Source organism: Miniopterus schreibersii (genome assembly GCF_964146895.1).
Source record: "Miniopterus schreibersii genome assembly, chromosome: 9".
NCBI classification, from domain to species: Eukaryota; Metazoa; Chordata; class Mammalia; order Chiroptera; family Miniopteridae; genus Miniopterus; species Miniopterus schreibersii.
Window position 1 is genome coordinate 2,805,796 of NC_138118.1, and position 15,828 is coordinate 2,821,623.

The 15,828-nt window shown below is 57.1% G+C and overlaps 2 protein-coding genes across 5 annotated transcripts in view; one reads left to right on the forward strand and one right to left on the reverse strand.

The window, feature by feature from the left end:
* Window positions 1-6,932, forward strand: part of SMARCD3 (SWI/SNF related BAF chromatin remodeling complex subunit D3) — a 32,966-nt gene extending 26,034 nt beyond the window's left edge. For 2 of the 4 annotated variants that reach the window (XM_081147913.1, XM_081147912.1), the window contains 12 exons: window positions 200-411; window positions 2,135-2,177; window positions 2,904-3,026; window positions 3,146-3,284; window positions 3,718-3,851; window positions 4,016-4,117; window positions 4,344-4,505; window positions 5,363-5,460; window positions 5,618-5,753; window positions 6,010-6,132; window positions 6,250-6,351; window positions 6,567-6,932. In XM_081147913.1, coding sequence (XP_081004039.1) covers window positions 200-411; window positions 2,135-2,177; window positions 2,904-3,026; window positions 3,146-3,284; window positions 3,718-3,851; window positions 4,016-4,117; window positions 4,344-4,505; window positions 5,363-5,460; window positions 5,618-5,753; window positions 6,010-6,132; window positions 6,250-6,351; window positions 6,567-6,620 — 1,428 coding nt within the window. In that variant the 3' untranslated portion in view covers window positions 6,621-6,932. The remainder of the gene's footprint in view (window positions 1-199; window positions 412-2,134; window positions 2,178-2,903; window positions 3,027-3,145; window positions 3,285-3,717; window positions 3,852-4,015; window positions 4,118-4,343; window positions 4,506-5,362; window positions 5,461-5,617; window positions 5,754-6,009; window positions 6,133-6,249; window positions 6,352-6,566) is intronic. The other 2 variants (XM_081147915.1, XM_081147914.1) reach the window with 1 other exon arrangement.
* On the reverse strand, window positions 6,872-12,842 carry CHPF2 (chondroitin polymerizing factor 2). The gene is made up of 4 exons (XM_081147910.1): window positions 11,118-12,842; window positions 9,907-10,471; window positions 8,957-9,139; window positions 6,872-8,315 (listed from the first exon to the last, which is right to left on the reverse strand). The coding sequence occupies exons 1-4, from the start codon at window positions 11,375-11,377 to the stop codon at window positions 7,008-7,010; spliced, it is 2,316 nt and encodes a 771-aa protein (XP_081004036.1). The 5' UTR covers window positions 11,378-12,842; the 3' UTR covers window positions 6,872-7,007.
* Window positions 12,843-15,828: the final 2,986 nt, after the last annotated feature.

The following is a 15,828-nucleotide window of genomic DNA, read 5'->3' on the forward strand; positions in this document are numbered from 1 at the left end:
CGAAGCCCCCTCTGCCAACGCCGCGCGGTTCCGCGCCCCTGCCCCTCCCACCCTCGTTCGCTCCGGCTGCCGCGGGGTCACCGGCGGGGGTTTGGGGCGGGGGAGACGCGGCTCACCACGCCTGGAGCCCGGCCCCGGTCTGACCGGCGGGCGCCTGTTTCTGCTTCACCCCCGTCCCCCACCCCCACCCCCAACCCAGCGCCCCGGGATGCCGTCTGGAGCCCGGATGCCCCACCAGGGGGCGCCCATGGGCCCCCCGGGCTCCCCGTACATGGGCAGCCCCGCCGTGCGACCCGGCCTGGCCCCCGCGGGCATGGAGCCCGCCCGCAAGCGAGCAGCGCCCCCGCCCGGCCAGAGCCAGGCCCAGAGCCAGGGCCAGCCGGTGCCCACCGCCCCCGCGCGGAGCCGCAGGTGAGTGGGGCCCAGCGCGGAGGGGGCGGGCCGCAGGGACGGGGTGGGCAGGGGCGGGGAGGAGCGCTCGGCAGGCGGCGAGCCGTCCTGGGAGGGATGCCCTCTGGAGAGGTGGCCGAGGGGGCACTGCTCTGGTTCCTTTGTGTGCCCACCGTAGACGAGCCGCAGCCGTCGCGCCCTTCTCGTTGTCAAGTGCTCCAGCCCTTGTTCCCTGTTTCTGGATGATGCCTCCGTCTTGGGGATTGGGGGTGTGGGGGGTGTGGGGGGGGTGCTGGCAGAAGGACTGAGAGCAGAGCTTTGGGACTGTGTTTCTCAAAGTGTGGTTGTCCGGCGCACCTTCCCCAGAATTCCCTGGCTTGACTGTTTCAAAGCCCCAAACCAGATCTTGGAAATCTGAATCCCTGTTTGGGGGGTGGGGTGGGGTGGGGTGAGGGTGAGAGTAGCTTGGGCATTTGCCCCGTGGGGGTGGGGGTGGGGTGGGGTGTCTTCGGCCCAGTGCTGCTCTCAGGTGATTCTTACGCACTCAGAGGTTGGAGAGCCGTCATAATCGGTCCCCTGGACCGGGTCTGCCCCCAAGCCACCAGGCGCCAGCCCATTTCCCTGTTGGGGCCAGCTGGTGGCATCCCCAAAGCCCCTGCTGGTGCCTGACAAGAGAGATGCCCCTTTGGGTTTCACTACCTAGCCAAACACACATGCTTCCCTTTGCTCACCAGATGGGGTCCTGTAAAATGTGTAATAGGGATTTTACCTCATTATTAAACATTTTTTACACGTCAAGGAAAATTTCGTTTGTAGGAACCCTACAACGAATTCTTTTGCAGAGTGAGTCACCTTGTTATATAGTTAACAAATCCCTGATTTATTTTGTATCAATGGAGAGTTTCACATAGATACTTTGTTCAAAACAAGTCAGACCTTTCACTCAAGCTGCTTGCCTGGCCTCAGAATAGATTTTTGGACAGGGAGGGGCAGTGGTTGAGAACACCACATGGGGGCAGTATAGAGCCATCCGTTAGGCTGGGCTCTAATCTCAACTCGCCCAGGATTTTCTGGGGTGCTTTTGGGAGTCAGAAGCAGCTAGTGGATCAGGAGCAGCCCAATTCCACCCAGAAGTTACGTCCCACAGGAGAATGTCCCCCCACACACTATCTCTCTCTGGGTCCCAATGGGTGTGTCCCTGCACCCTGCTGGCAGGTGGTCCAAGGACACGACCACCCTCTGTCTGTCAGCGTCTCCTTCCAAGCCCAGGGTGGCAGGGGTGCAATCCTCACCAGCTTCACACCATCACCTCCTGCTCCAAGGGTTGGTGTCAGGGGGTCGTCTCCCCTCCGTTGGACGGTGCACCCCAGCTTAGCATCACGGGAAAGTCCTCAGGAGCCGGCCTTCCTCTCCTCTGGCCTCTCTCCTTCCCAGCTTCCCCCGAACACCTCTGCAGCTCCCCCACCCCAGCCCCTCCTAAGTCTACATTTGTCTGGCCCTAAGGATGTGGTGGGGCAGAAGGGGGTTCCCAGGCCGGAGAAGGGATGGAGCCACCTCTGCTCCCCGTGAGAAGACAGAGCCCCGATGTCACACACCCCTGTCATAGCCCCTTGGGTGGGCAGAGGAGTGGGCTGTGGGAACCCCAGCCAGGCGGGAGGAGATGTCGGGATAATTTAGCAGGTGGCCTCGTTACTCCCAGATCTGTCGCCATGGTAACCTGTTTTTTTCTTTAAAAAATGTACAGTGCCAAGAGGAGGAAGATGGCTGACAAAATCCTCCCTCAAAGGGTAAGTGCCGTTCACAGCAGCCCCCAGCCCCCCCCACCCCTTGCTGCCCCACCTCCTTCCCCCTCCCCCCCACTTCGTTTGTCTTCCCTCCCCCCTAAGGAGCAGAGCTTCAGAGGACACGGTCACTTTTACTTTTTGTTTAAAAAAGCTAATTAAGAAGTGAGGCTCTCCAGGCCAGAGGGAGGGGGTGGGGCGGGGAGAAGGCACAGAACCATAAGAGGTGGCATCCTGGGCCTGGGGTGCGGTGGACTGAATTCCAGTGGTCTGAAGACATACCAAGCGGGGTAGGGGGATAGCACGGTGTAGACATCACTCGGGGTGACCGGGTGAGGTACCAGGGCAGAGGCAAGCAACCGCATCCCCTAATCGTCTCAGGGGCCCCGAGGTCCTAGCCACTTTCCAGACACCCAAGGAAAGCCCAGAGGCTGTGTGACAAAGGAAAGGACAGGAGGAGGTGAAGCCCCAGAGTTTGTTGGGCTCCATGGTGGCTCTGGCCTCCCCTGGCGATGAAGTGCATGGGTCTCCCTAGAGGGAGAAGCAGTTTTTACCCCTACGCACGAGGCCGCTACTGGGAGATGCGGAGTCCTGGGGAGAGGGCCTGTGCTCGCTCTCAAAGTCCCGGCCCGCTCCCCTCCATCTCTGTGTACCCCGGGATCACATCACCCACACAGATGCCACCTCCAAGGCTGGCTGAGCCCCTGGTTCCCAGCCCTCCTCTTCTTCCAGATCCGGGAGCTGGTCCCCGAGTCCCAGGCCTATATGGACCTCCTGGCGTTTGAGAGGAAACTGGATCAGACCATCATGCGGAAGCGGGTGGACATCCAGGAGGCTCTGAAGAGGCCCATGAAGGTGCCTTGGTTTGGGGGTGGGAGGAGGGCTTGACGTCCTGTTCCCAGAATGGAGAGGCGGGGTTGCCCTGGGGGTGGGCACACGGTGTTTGCTTTGTGGAACATTCTTTATTTCTGCAGCAAAAGCGGAAGCTGCGTCTTTATATCTCCAACACTTTTAACCCTGCGAAGCCAGACGCCGAGGATTCGGATGGCAGCATCGCCTCCTGGGAGCTGCGGGTAGAGGGGAAGCTCCTGGATGACGTACGTCCTGGCCCAGGTCTCTCCAGGTGTCCTGGGGTGGGTATGGGGCTGGGCTTAGGACAGAGCTAGATGTTTTTGGTTTTTAAAAATATATTTTTTATTGATTTCAGAGAGAGGAAGGGAGAGGGAGAGAGAAACATAAAAACATCAATGATGAGAGAGTCATTGATCGGCTGCCTCCCGCACGCCCCCTTCTGGGGATCAAGCCTGCAACCCGGGCCTGTGCCCTGAGCAGGAATCGAACCACAATCCCCCAGATCCTAGGTCGACGCTCAGCCGCTGAGCCATGCCGACCGGGCAGAACTAGATGTTTGCGCTGAGGATTAGGGAGTCAGCCCTGCTCAGGGGTGGGTGACCTAGAGAGACATCCGGGGTGCAGAGGCCTGCTTCTAACCATGCTGCCCTACCCAACCAGCCCCACCCCCTCCCAACTCACTCTGCCCCCACAGCCCCGGTTCTGCCCCCACGGTCCGTTCTTCCCCCACAGCCCAGCAAGCAGAAGCGAAAGTTCTCTTCCTTCTTCAAGAGTTTGGTCATTGAGCTGGACAAAGACCTCTATGGGCCTGACAACCACCTAGTTGAGGTAAGACCCAGACCCCACTTGCCCGAGCACGTCCACCCTTCCACAGGCCCCAGGCCCCCAGTCCCCTCAACTGCACAGATTTGCACCAGGGACCACCCTAGAGTCCGAGGCCCCACCAGCCCAGAGGGGCCTGTGGCGTGACCTGGCGCTTCTCCCCTGGACAGTGGCACCGGACACCCACCACCCAGGAGACGGATGGGTTCCAGGTGAAAAGGCCGGGGGACCTGAGTGTGCGCTGCACGCTGCTCCTCATGCTGGACTACCAGGTCCGTGCCAGTCCCCACCTGCAGACCCCATGAGGCCCCGGCCCCCACGCCCTTCCTCCTAGTCAGGGTGGGTGAGAGACCCATCCTCACCACCACCCTTCTCCAGAAGCACGTTTCCAAGGAGCCCAGTCACCATGTGCCCCCCCGTCCGCCTTCCACTCCAGTCCCAAGCTGCCCGGCCCTGAGCTCTTCCCACTCCCTGATTTTCATGGTCACCTCTTCCCAGCCTCCCCAGTTCAAACTGGATCCCCGCCTGGCCCGGCTGCTGGGCTTGCACACACAGAGCCGCTCGGCCATTGTCCAGGCCCTGTGGCAGTATGTGAAGACCAACCGGCTGCAGGACTCACATGACAAGGAGTATATCAACGGGGACAAGTATTTCCAGCAGGTACCCTGACCCCAGGCACGTGGGGAGCAGGCAGAGTCACTGGTAGGGGAAACGCCTCTGCTAAGGTACCACCACCCTATCTGCTGGCTCCCCAAGTGCCAGAACCTACAGTCACTGTCTCGGAGCCAGAGACCTGGGCCCTAGTCCGGGCTCTGCCGTGGCATAGCTCCATGCTGCATTTGAACCACCCCAGGCCAGGGAGATCTGGGACCCTGCAAAGGTCTCGGGAATGTAATATTCTCGGCACCTGAAGCTGGATCCCTGCGTTCTAGCCCTGGGCCCCGACTCCGGGTGTTATGTGGCCATTCTGAGCCTTGTTGCTTATCTGTCCCATGTAACCCACTGGGCAGTTAGAAAAATCAAATCACTACGAAAGGGATTTGACAAAAATTCTACCAAAGTAGAGAATATTATTAATAAATTTTAAATAAATACAGCAGATAGACCTGAGGAGTTAGGAGAACAGTTGGTGTTTATTGAGCACGTACTGTGTGCCAGGCAGGCACGTTCCAAGCACTGTATGTGCACTGATTCACTGAATGCTCACCGCAGCCCTGAGAGAGGGGCACTGCTATTAGCCCCATAGTAGAGATGAAGAAACAGAGGCCTGAGTTGTTACCTAACTTGCTCAGGCTGCATAGTAAGTGGTGCGAGCAGGATCTGTACCTAGGCAGGCTGACCCAGGGCCCATTCTCAACCATCCCACTGCACCGTACCAGCCTGCAGGACCCTGAGTCCCAGCCCCCTGAACACTGAGGAGTCAGACTTGCTCCCGGCTTCCTGTGGACTTTCCAGAATGGAAGGGTCTAGAACTGTGAACAAAAGAGTGACCTTCCTGCCCTCTCCCCCCCCTTCAGATTTTTGATTGTCCCCGGCTGAAGTTTTCTGAGATTCCCCAGCGCCTCACAGCTCTGCTGTTGCCCCCTGACCCAATTGTCATCAACCACGTCATCAGGTGAGATCCCGGCTTGCTCTTCAAACTTGGGATTCCTTGGGTTCTGCCCTCCCTGTCCCTCCCATCCCCATGCCCCCTCCCTCCCCACTGCATCTGCCCCCGGGGCCCTTAGCCTCTCTGGGGGCAGGTGAACACCACGGGCTGGACTTCCTGGCAGCGTGGACCCGTCGGACCAGAAGAAGACGGCGTGCTATGACATTGACGTGGAGGTGGAGGAGCCACTGAAGGGGCAGATGAGCAGCTTCCTCCTGTCCACGGCCAACCAGCAGGAGATCAGCGCTCTGGACAGTAAGGTGGGGCCAGAGCCCAGAACTGCAGTGGGATGTGAACCCAGAAATGACAGAGAACAGACAGAGCAGACACAAGCATGGGCCTACGGAGAGATGAAGGACATAAGCACCCCCCTTCCCTGGGACTGCAGAGGCATGGGGGCCCGAGGGACTGTTCTTCAAAGGGACGGCAGCAGTCCCTCCCCCACTCGCCTCCCTCCTTCCCCTCCTCTCCCATATCACCAGGGCCAGGTGAAAGCGTCTGTCTTTCTACCTGTAGATCCATGAGACGATTGAGTCCATAAACCAGCTCAAGATCCAGAGGGACTTCATGCTAAGCTTCTCCAGAGACCCCAAAGGCTACATCCAAGACCTGCTCTGCTCCCAGAGCCGGGACCTCAAGGTGAAGGGGACTCGGGGAGCACTGGATGGGAGACAAGCATAGCAGGAAGACAGTAAAGGTTGTACACAGGGGCTAGAGGGGGCCAGGCTCAGGGCTGACCCCACTGCTCCCTCCCAGGTGATGACAGACGTGGCAGGCAACCCTGAGGAGGAGCGCCGGGCTGAGTTCTACCACCAGCCCTGGTCCCAGGAAGCCGTCAGCCGCTACTTCTACTGCAAGGTGTGAAGGGGCCCGGGCACCTCAGGCCCCCCTCCTCACTCAGAGAAACCTCCCTCTTTAGCCTCGTCAGTGCCCTTGCCACTCCGCCATGCCCCTCACCTCATGGGAGCCCTCTCTGCTCCCAGGTGGTCTTCACAGGAGGGTGGTGGGTGGCTGGGGTCGTCCTGTCACTCACCAGCAACACCGTAACCCTGCTCCTGCTGCTTTCTCTAAAGATCCAGCAGCGCAGGCAGGAGCTGGAGCAGTCCCTGGTGGTGCGTAACACCTAGGAGCCCTGTGAATGAGCACCGGCCCGCCACCCGGTCCCCCAGGGCTCTGCCATCACCCTCTGCCGCCTGCCTGCCTGCCTGCCCGCGGGTGAGGCGGGTAACTGGATTAAAGGTCATTCATCTGATAGCAGCTGTGTGGTCTTTGGCAACTGGGAGAGAGGAGGAGGGGGGTGGCAGTGGGTCCCTCTGGGAAAACTCCCCAGCCCCTCCCTCAGATTCTCCTCCTGACTCCGTTTCCCTAGACCTAAAAACACTTTGGCAGAAGACACTTTTAATCACATTTTCTTATTAAAAAAATACAGCCACAAGCTCTCCATCTGTCCATCCGTCTTGCCCGGCCCTCCCGGGGCCCAGGCAGAAAGGGGAACACGCGCGGCAGGTCGGGTGCTAGGTGCTGTTGCCCTGCTCCTGCTCAAACAGGGCCATGGCGAGCTGGGCGCGGCCCGCCAGCCCCTCCAGGTTGCTCAGGCGGCAGCGGTGGTAGAGTTCCTCGCTGAGCCGAGGGCTGCAGTCCCGCAGGGAGAACTTCTGCACCAGCCCTGGCTCCACGGCGCGGAAGAGGTGGAGCCCTGAGAACCGGAGGAACACATCCATCACCTCCAGCCCCTCCAGGGCTTCCTCCTCTTCCTGGCCCGCCAGTTCAGCAGCCAGCCGCGCGCGGGCCGCCAGGTAGTCGGCGTTGTAGAAGCAGCCCTCCGCGGAAGCCTGGCGGTCAAAACGGCCTCCTCCGGGAGCCCCCCGGGCAGGGTCAGCACCAGGAGGGGACGGGGGGTCAGGGCCAGCCCCCGGGGGCCCTGGGGGAGACCTCTGTGGTGCCAGGGCGGGGTGAAACTCCTGGAAGTGTACGGGGAAGAAGGCCTGCCAGCCAGAGATGGCATTCATGCGGCAGCGGTTGAGCACCTCCGGCCCCGGCCGGGTCCACACGGTGGTGAGGAAGAAAAGTGTGTCCACTGGGTGCTTCTTAGACACCACGTCCATGAGCCGCACCTGGGAAGGGGCCTCGGCCCGCACTGCGAGCCAGGCCAGCCTCGTCCCAGGGTATCTGCGCTCTAACTCTGCCGCTGAAGCCTTCACCCCGAGAAACGGGTCCAGGGCCCCCCGGCCACCTTCCCGCGGCCCGTAGACCAGTAAGAGGGTGAGCAGCGCATGCTCGCGTGGCTCCAGAACGCTGGCAGCAAAGGCCTCGAGGAAAGCCGGGGCCGCAGCAGCTTCAGCCACCAGGAGCGGCAGCACCAGCTGCACGCGGGTGGCTTCGGTCACGTAGGGCATAGGCAGGATTTCCACTCGACTCAGTGGCCGCAGCAGGCTGACCCTGCGGGCCAGGGCCCGCCGGTGCCCACGCTGCGTGACAGCTTCCAGCAGCAGGTCCAGGGTGTACTCCATGCCCCGTGCAGGGTCAAAGCGCCGGTAGCCATTGAGCAGCCGCTGCTTCTGGAAGCGGAGCCGGGGCTGATAGCGCCGATTCAGCTGCTCCAGAGCCGTCTCCACAGCGTCACCCACATCAGCCCGGCTGGCGCCTTGCAGCGGGCACTTGGGCGCCCCATCTGCACAGGAGAAGGTGTGCTGCTCTGTGAAGTAGTCCCAGCCCAGCACCTCAAACCGGGAGCGTGGTGTGAATGGTGCAGGGAGTCCCACAGGCCAGCTCAGCCCTGCCTCCCCCTCGGGGGTCAGCACAGTCAGGTTCCGGATCTGAGCCTAGGGTGGGAGGGACACACAGTTAGTGCCCAGCTAGGTAGTCCTGGGCTCTGAGCTCGGCCCTGACACTTAGTGGGGTGCCCCTTGGCTAATCACTCAATTCCCTGTACCTTACATCCTTCATCTATAAAGGCACAGTAGACACCTCCTTACACAAGTGCAGTGAGGAGGCCTGGGAGGGAGGGGGGGAGTGATCTGGCAGACATTAAAGCATCCCGAAATATGAAGCTCGGCAGCCTCCCCCTTCCAAACCCAAAGTACTCCCATCCTCCTGAGAATGGGGCCTTTGTGTTCACCTGTACTCCACCTCTGACAATCCCACAATCAACTAGAATCTTCTTCCCTTGGGTTTTTTAAGGACAGTGCTAGAGATTAGGGGACTTTGGGGTTGTTGCCTCCTTGGTGCAGAGGAGCTACTGGAGAGGAGCTAAAACAATTCTATGCACTATATCGAGCCCTGGTCCGCAGTTCACCTGCAAACCCTTCTGACTGCACCCAAGTGTCTCCAGGAGCTCCTCTGATGATTGACCTGGACCCAGAGCCCCTTCTCTCTGGAGCTGCTTTACATGTGGGTTCGGTCAGCCTCTCTCTACCCCGCTAGCAATCCCTCTCAGCTGCTCGCTCCGGCCAGCTCAGCTCACCTGCAGTTGCTCTATTTCGCTGTACGCCCGCTCCAGTTCCAGAGTGCTGAAGCGCTTGTGCAGTCGGTACATGAGGGTCCCGTCAGAGACGGGGTGCACTGCAAAGGCACTCAGGAAGGCCGAGCTCCCCTCCTTCTCAGGGTCTCTATTTTTGGCCAGTTCAAATGAGCGATACTGCTGACCCTAGAGGAACCAATCAGACCAATCAATGCCACACGACCCAACCAGCCCTGACTAAACACAGCATTCACCCCTAGGACTGCTGCTGCCGAGGAAGGATGGAGGAAGCGGGAGCTCAGTCCAGCGTCCCCTTAACCTTGGCCTCACTCTCACCACAGGATTTTGGAAGAATGTTCAGTAGGCAACTAAGGGTGCTCTCTTCCCCAGAAAACCCCAGTTTCCCCAGGGAATGAGCCAGCAAGTACTCCCCTCCTTCTCAGGGTCTCTATTTTTGGCCAGTTCAAATGAGCGATACTGCTGACCCTAGAGGAACCCATCAGACCAATCAATGCCACACGACCCAACCAGCCCTGACTAGTCCCCTCTTCTCCAGGCCCCGAGAGGGCAGCTTTCGGGGCTAGAACAGGGATTAACTCACTTCTGCAGGAGAATGGCCATCTCTAGAACATTCCCAGATCACAACTGTGCGTGTGTCGGGGGAGGGGATGGAAGGTTGGAGCAGATGGGCAGAGGACTGATGAATAGGGGGCACCTTTATGACTTGCTCACAGGGTCCCTGACAAGATGCCACTTCTGACAGCCCCCAGGGCCTAAGACTGCCCAAGGTGAGCAGGGGAGCCAGAGGGATACTCTGTGTCTGTAAAGGGCAAACCAGCGGCCCCACCCTGAGGTGCTGCTGGGAAGGAGCACACAGCAACCAGCCTGGAGACCAATTCCTCAGCCACTACTACAGCTGTCAGGGACCAGGACTGACTTGAAAGGGCTGTCACCTGGTGCTGGGAGACACAGCCGATACCCAGAGTGTCGATGAGGCAGCGGCCAAGCCACTCGTCAGGACGGGCACTGAGAATGTCCCCTCGGCAGCCATCCAAATGCGGCCGCAGTCGAAGCAGGAGACTCCGTGACAGCAGGTAGCCAAAGCCCCCATGGCAGTACCGGGCCTGCTCGCCCGCGCCAATGAACTCCTCCGCCCGGCCCAAGTACAGGTCCTGGTTGATGCTGAGGTGGCCGGCAAGGGCCGCCAGGCGGGGTGCCTGCACATACGTGTCATCCTGCATGATGAAGAACCAGTCGTAGTCGGCCCCAAAGTGTGTGTGAAGGTGGCGCAGAGTCTCTGACATGAGCCAGGCTGGTCGCTCGTCCCCATGAGATACAACCTGCATCCCTGCAGGAGCCCGGGCCCCTCGCTGCCCAGTGAAGTAGAGTAACCGAGGGAAGTGGTGGGCCACCGTGCGGTTCACAGCCACAGCCAGAGTGGACAGCGTGGCCCGGGAAGTCAGGACAGCCACCAGCAACCGCTCCCGAGAGCCCAGCTCTGTCTGGATGTACCGCGTCCTGTGGAGAGACCAGCACATCAAGGGTCAACCCCCTCATCTCTAGGAACCCAGCTTGTCCAGCATATACAGCCCCCTAGGAATGAGTGAGCTGGAGGTGAGAAAAGAGAAGAGGCCTCCTCATCAATATTAACTAGCTCCTGGAGTAAGTGAGCATCCTCTGAACAGCTGACACTGGAAATGATTTGGAGAGGGGTCTACTAATGATGGATTAGATGAAGTAGATGCGATTCCTACCCTATTTAAGAACATCGAACACCTGCCTAGCTGGCGTGGCTCAGTGGCTGAGCATCGACCTAGGATCCAGGAGATCGAGGTTCGATTCCTGCTCAGGGGACATGCCAGGTTGTAGGCTCGATCCCCAGCAGGAGGCAGCCAATAAATGACTCCCATCATTGATGTTTCTAGCTCATGTTTCTAGCTCTTTCTCCCTTTCTCTTTCTGAAATCAATAAAAACATAAAATAAAATAAAAAAACATGGAACACCAATGGATGAGACTTTCTTAGACTGAGTAGGGAGAGAACAAATCAGGCTGGTAAGAATTGCTCCAAGGAGCCCAACACGGATCACCAGTGAAGGCAGAGGCAAGGACTTAGAGCAGCCCTAACCTGGGGTCGGGGGACTATGCCCGTGCGCAGCTCTCACCTGAGCACCTTCTTGTAAGGCTTGTTGGGATCCCTGTAGTAGGGGACAATCCGGGGTTTGAACTCATCACTTTGGTCGAGCCCAGGTCTTGAGTCAGGATTCTGCGGCCCTCCCGGTTCCCCCACAGCCTCTACACAGGGGTCTTCTCCCTCACCCTGGATCCAGGAAACCCGCAAGAGGCTCAGGCTGCATCCCAGAGACAGCCCCAGGATGAGTGGCAGTGCCGGTCGCAGCAGAGCCAACAGGGAACTCAGTCTCATGGTGGCTGGCCCTGCCGTGCGCGTGCCCCAGAGGGCACAGCCTCAGGGATCGCTCCGTGGGTGGATGGGTGCCAGGCCAGTAGTATGCATGCAGTTTTAACCAGGGGACCTGGGGTCGATGAGGTCAGCAACAGAGCAAGGCAGCGTTTGCCTCCAGGCCCAGCATCCCCAGTAAGCTGGGCTGTCCCGTCTTCACAATCCTGCCTGCCTGGCCTTCCTTCAGCGGTCAGAGTGTTGTCAGATCTAACCCTCAGTCCAGATGGTAATAAATATTAGAGTCAATTTCACCCACTAATGGCTTAGGGTCTGTCTCTCAGTAGAAAGGGGAGGAAACAAAGCTCACTCCTGCCAAACTGAACCGCCCCCCCCCCCAAAAGGGGGACTACACACATCTGTAGACTAAGTCAAGAGCCAGCAGCAACTGATAAAGCGGCGGTTAGGGGAACAGCACATGCTTCATCAGAACAGGGACCCCTACTGGAGGAGCGGCCTCGGGAGGGCTCTCCCAAGAGCGCCTGGCTCCGGCACGATTCTTACTCAATTCGAAGGGATCAGGGCCTCTTTCTACTCTCCTCCCGAGTGTTAAGGAAACGCAGGGCTGGAGCAACCCCTCCTCCCAGTCAGGAGCGGTGGGGGAGCCCCTGGCCTGTCACCCACCAAATGAGGTGGGCGGACAGGGTGCGCGGGCCCTGAGCGCCTCAGAGTAAGGTGGCGGCTGATGGAGCCATTTTGCAGGACATCCTTCCAACCCCAGGCGCCGAGAGGCAGGAGGAAAATGACAGCAACTCCGGTACGGAGGAGCGATTCGGCGTCTGGTTTTACCAGGGCCCCGGGTACCCAAACCAAACGGCGCGGACGGGAGGCCGCCGGGAAGGAGGCGCAGGGATCCTGGAGACGGAGGCCGAGGCCCGGCGCCCGCGGCTGCGCCCGAGCCAGGCCGGCGCCCCCCTGCGGCTCGGCCTCAGCGACCACAGGCCGGTTCTAGTCCTGAAACGAAGGCGCACAGCGACTGTGAGCCGTTAGTCTTAAAGCAGAAATAAAACCGGCTGCGTCACGGAGCCGTCGAGGGCCGGGGGGCTCGGCTCCGGCTGCACCGGCGGCGGCGGCGGCGGGACTGGGAGAGGAGCGCAAAGACCCGGAGCTCAAGTCCCTCCGCGGGGGCAACAGGCCTGCCTGCGCCTGCGGGCGAGGGGCGACGAGGGGCACCCCGAGGCCCGCAGTGGGGGGGGGGAGGGGGCTGGCCAGGGGCGCAGGATACAGGATGTGACCGACGGGAGCCGCGCCTTCCCGGGGAGCGGGGGAGAGGGCGTGGGGGCGGCACCCGCTCCTGTCGCCGGGAGCTGCGTCCCGGTCGCCCCGGGCGGGGGGAGGGCGGGGAAGGAGGAACAGACCCCAGGTCCCGGCGTAGGCGCCGGCTCCGCCGCTGCAGCCGCTGCCACCTCACAGCCCCGCCCACTCCTTCCTCTTCCGCTCGCTGTCAGTCCCCGTCTCTATGGTGACCGCATCCGGCCGCTCTCTCCGCCGTGCCCACTCTATGGTCGCCCCGCAGCTCCCCTGCACCGCGTGCCCGGCGGGTCCGCCCGGCCAGCCACACACCGCCCCCCGAGAACAAGCGTGCATTCCGGAGACGCTAACCCACAGATCTTCAACCCCAACTCCCATCTGCCCTGGGGAAAAAAATACCTTCCCCCGCAATGATCACGCTTCGGCCTCCTAGACTCCTCCCGATGGGCTTCAGAAGCCCATCAGCCACTCAGCTATTTCAGAACTGTTTGCTGTTTGCCTCCTAAGTTCCAGGCCATCGTAATAGTACCGAGTAAACCGGGGCTAGATGGGGTGGGGGTGGTCCCCGCCCTCGGGGAGCTGGGTGTTGGAAAAAGGCATTAAACTCACACTGACTGGCAAAATATAAACGTAGATAGAAATCCCAAACCATCGTAAGTGCTGTTGCAGAGACGTAGAGTCCAGTGGAAAAACACGACAGGAGGAATTAGACTGGGGATTTGGGGAAGTCTCAGCAAGTGACCCAAACAAAATGTGAGTTTTCCAGGTAAAAAGCAAAGCACAGAAGGCCCAGGAAGAGGAAAGAGATTGGCTTAGAGAAGAAACCGGGAAGGCCAGGGCAGCTAAGGCCTGGTGAGCAAGGGAAAAACAGCCCCCAGGGGAGGCTGGGGGGCCACAGGGCCTCTGACAACCACAGGGGGTTCCCAACCAGGATGACACATCCCTCGCCCTTAATTTGGAAGTGTATGGGGGCAATTTTGTTGCCAAATGTTTGAGGGGAGGAGCCACGAATGTTAGATGTCCTGCACATTGCAACATAGTATCACACAAGAAAGAATTGTCCGGCCTGTCCTATTAAAAAAAAAGTCATAATCATTGATCCTTGAGCCCGTGTTTTATATATAAAGATGAAGTAACTTTGCAGAGTGGTAATATGTGCTGGGTTTTCAAGGAAATTAATTATGTAAATAGAAGGAAGATTGTTTTGTTCAGGAATTTACTGAGTTACCATCATGGATAGCAATGTCACTGACGGTGTTCTGTCTGTGTTTGTACTGTCATTTTCAAGGTGATCCTATGTATAGGTATAAATATCTAATTATGTTTTCTAGCATACTGAAATAATATTATTTTATTAGAAAGGATTTTCTCTTCTTTCTTCTGTTAGGGTTAAGACACTAATTTTTTGAAATTTATGTGTGTAGTTAGATTATATCATCTATGAACTTTATCTCAAAAACAGTAAAGGGGTGTCATAAAAAATGTTTGCTATTAAAAGGGGACACTGGAGCTCGTAGAGTTAAGAACCATCATTCTAGGGAGTATATAAGACAGAATTCACCAGCACTGTTATCCTTTGCTGTGTTTTGGTCTTATCCTCAGTTAGACCACAACTTGATCTCCCCTCAGCCACTGGCACATAAAAGGTGGTAAATGACTTGTTAGAAGAGAATCTGAGAAGCAGAGTGGGGACACTCTGGGAAGATAATAGGTTCTAGATCAGCACTGTCTGATAGAAATATAATGTGAGCCACAAATGTGAGCCGTATATATAATTTTAAATTTTCTGGTATAGATTTTATTATAGTATTAAATATATCCAAAATATTATATCAGTGTGCAATCAATATTGAAAAATTGAAGTACTTTACAGCCCCCCCATGCAATCTTTGAAATTGTATGCATATTTGACACAGCTTATCTCAGTTTGGACTAGTCACATTTCAAGTGCTCCATGGCCACATGCAGCTAGAGGCCACCACATTGAACAGCACAGTTCCAGACCCTTCTTACTTACTAAGTGTTTAGGTAATTTGGGTCTCAGTTTCTTCATATTTAAATGAAGAGTCCAGACCAAATGTTCTTGCTTCCAGCACTTACCTTCTGTGATTTTTTATATTACCCAGTCCTTTGCTACTCTACCCATGTCTTCTCTCTCTTCCCACTTCCCATTTTTTCTCCCCTCATCCTCAGATCTGTTCCCTGCAAGATATCTAACCCTTGGGTAGGAATGGCATAACTTCTAAGCAGTATACAAGTTTTCTAAGCCACTCTTGCTGTACTGAGGGAAGACTGCGCAGCAACTGTTGCTTCACGGGGAATCCTGGACATGCTTGGTTGCTATGTAGGTGGTTTCAGAGAATTAACTGATTATAAGTCTTTCTCTTGGTATCCTGAGCCATTTTACGGAGATGGAGTTCCAGAAGCAGAAAATTCCAGCCTCAAATCCTGCCACTGTCTCCTACCAGCAGTGTTGTTGCATTAACAGCTCCGTGCCTTTATTTCCAATCTGTAAAATGGTAATAATACCCACCCCAGGATCTGTTGGGGAGATTAAATGGAACTGCAAAAATCGAAGTGCATAATAAATGTTAGTTCTCTGTAACCTGCCTGTAACCACTCATTTTAATGAGGCTGGGAGAGGGAGGCATACTGTAGACAGGTGCTTGGAAGAGTGATTTTATGTGACCCGTATCATATGTAACTTCTTTGCTTTATAAAGAAAGGCTTTGCAGTCAACTATTGTCTATATTCTGTACCTAAAACAATGCCCAGAGTAGATGCTTACTATTTGTTAAATGTATAAATTAAATAAATATTTAGTGCAGACTTAGGCAAGGATTCTACTAGTAGCAAAAAAGGGCAAGAAAAGTAGTCTAGCAGAACTCTGGCTAAGTAATAATTAGCCAATTAACAAGAATTAAACTCTAATCCTTCTAACAACCATAGGAGGTTAAGTACTATAATCATTCCCATTTTATAGAGGAGAGAATGTATTTTGCCCAAGGTCAAGCACTGTAAATGGTAGCACTGGGGTTTGAATTCGGGCAATTTGCTCCCAGAATTCATGCTCCTGGTTATGCTATGTCGAGTGAGTTCCCCACCCAGGAACTCCAGCAGCACGCACAAGTCACTCCTTTTAAGGCACCACCTAAATGCCATGCATG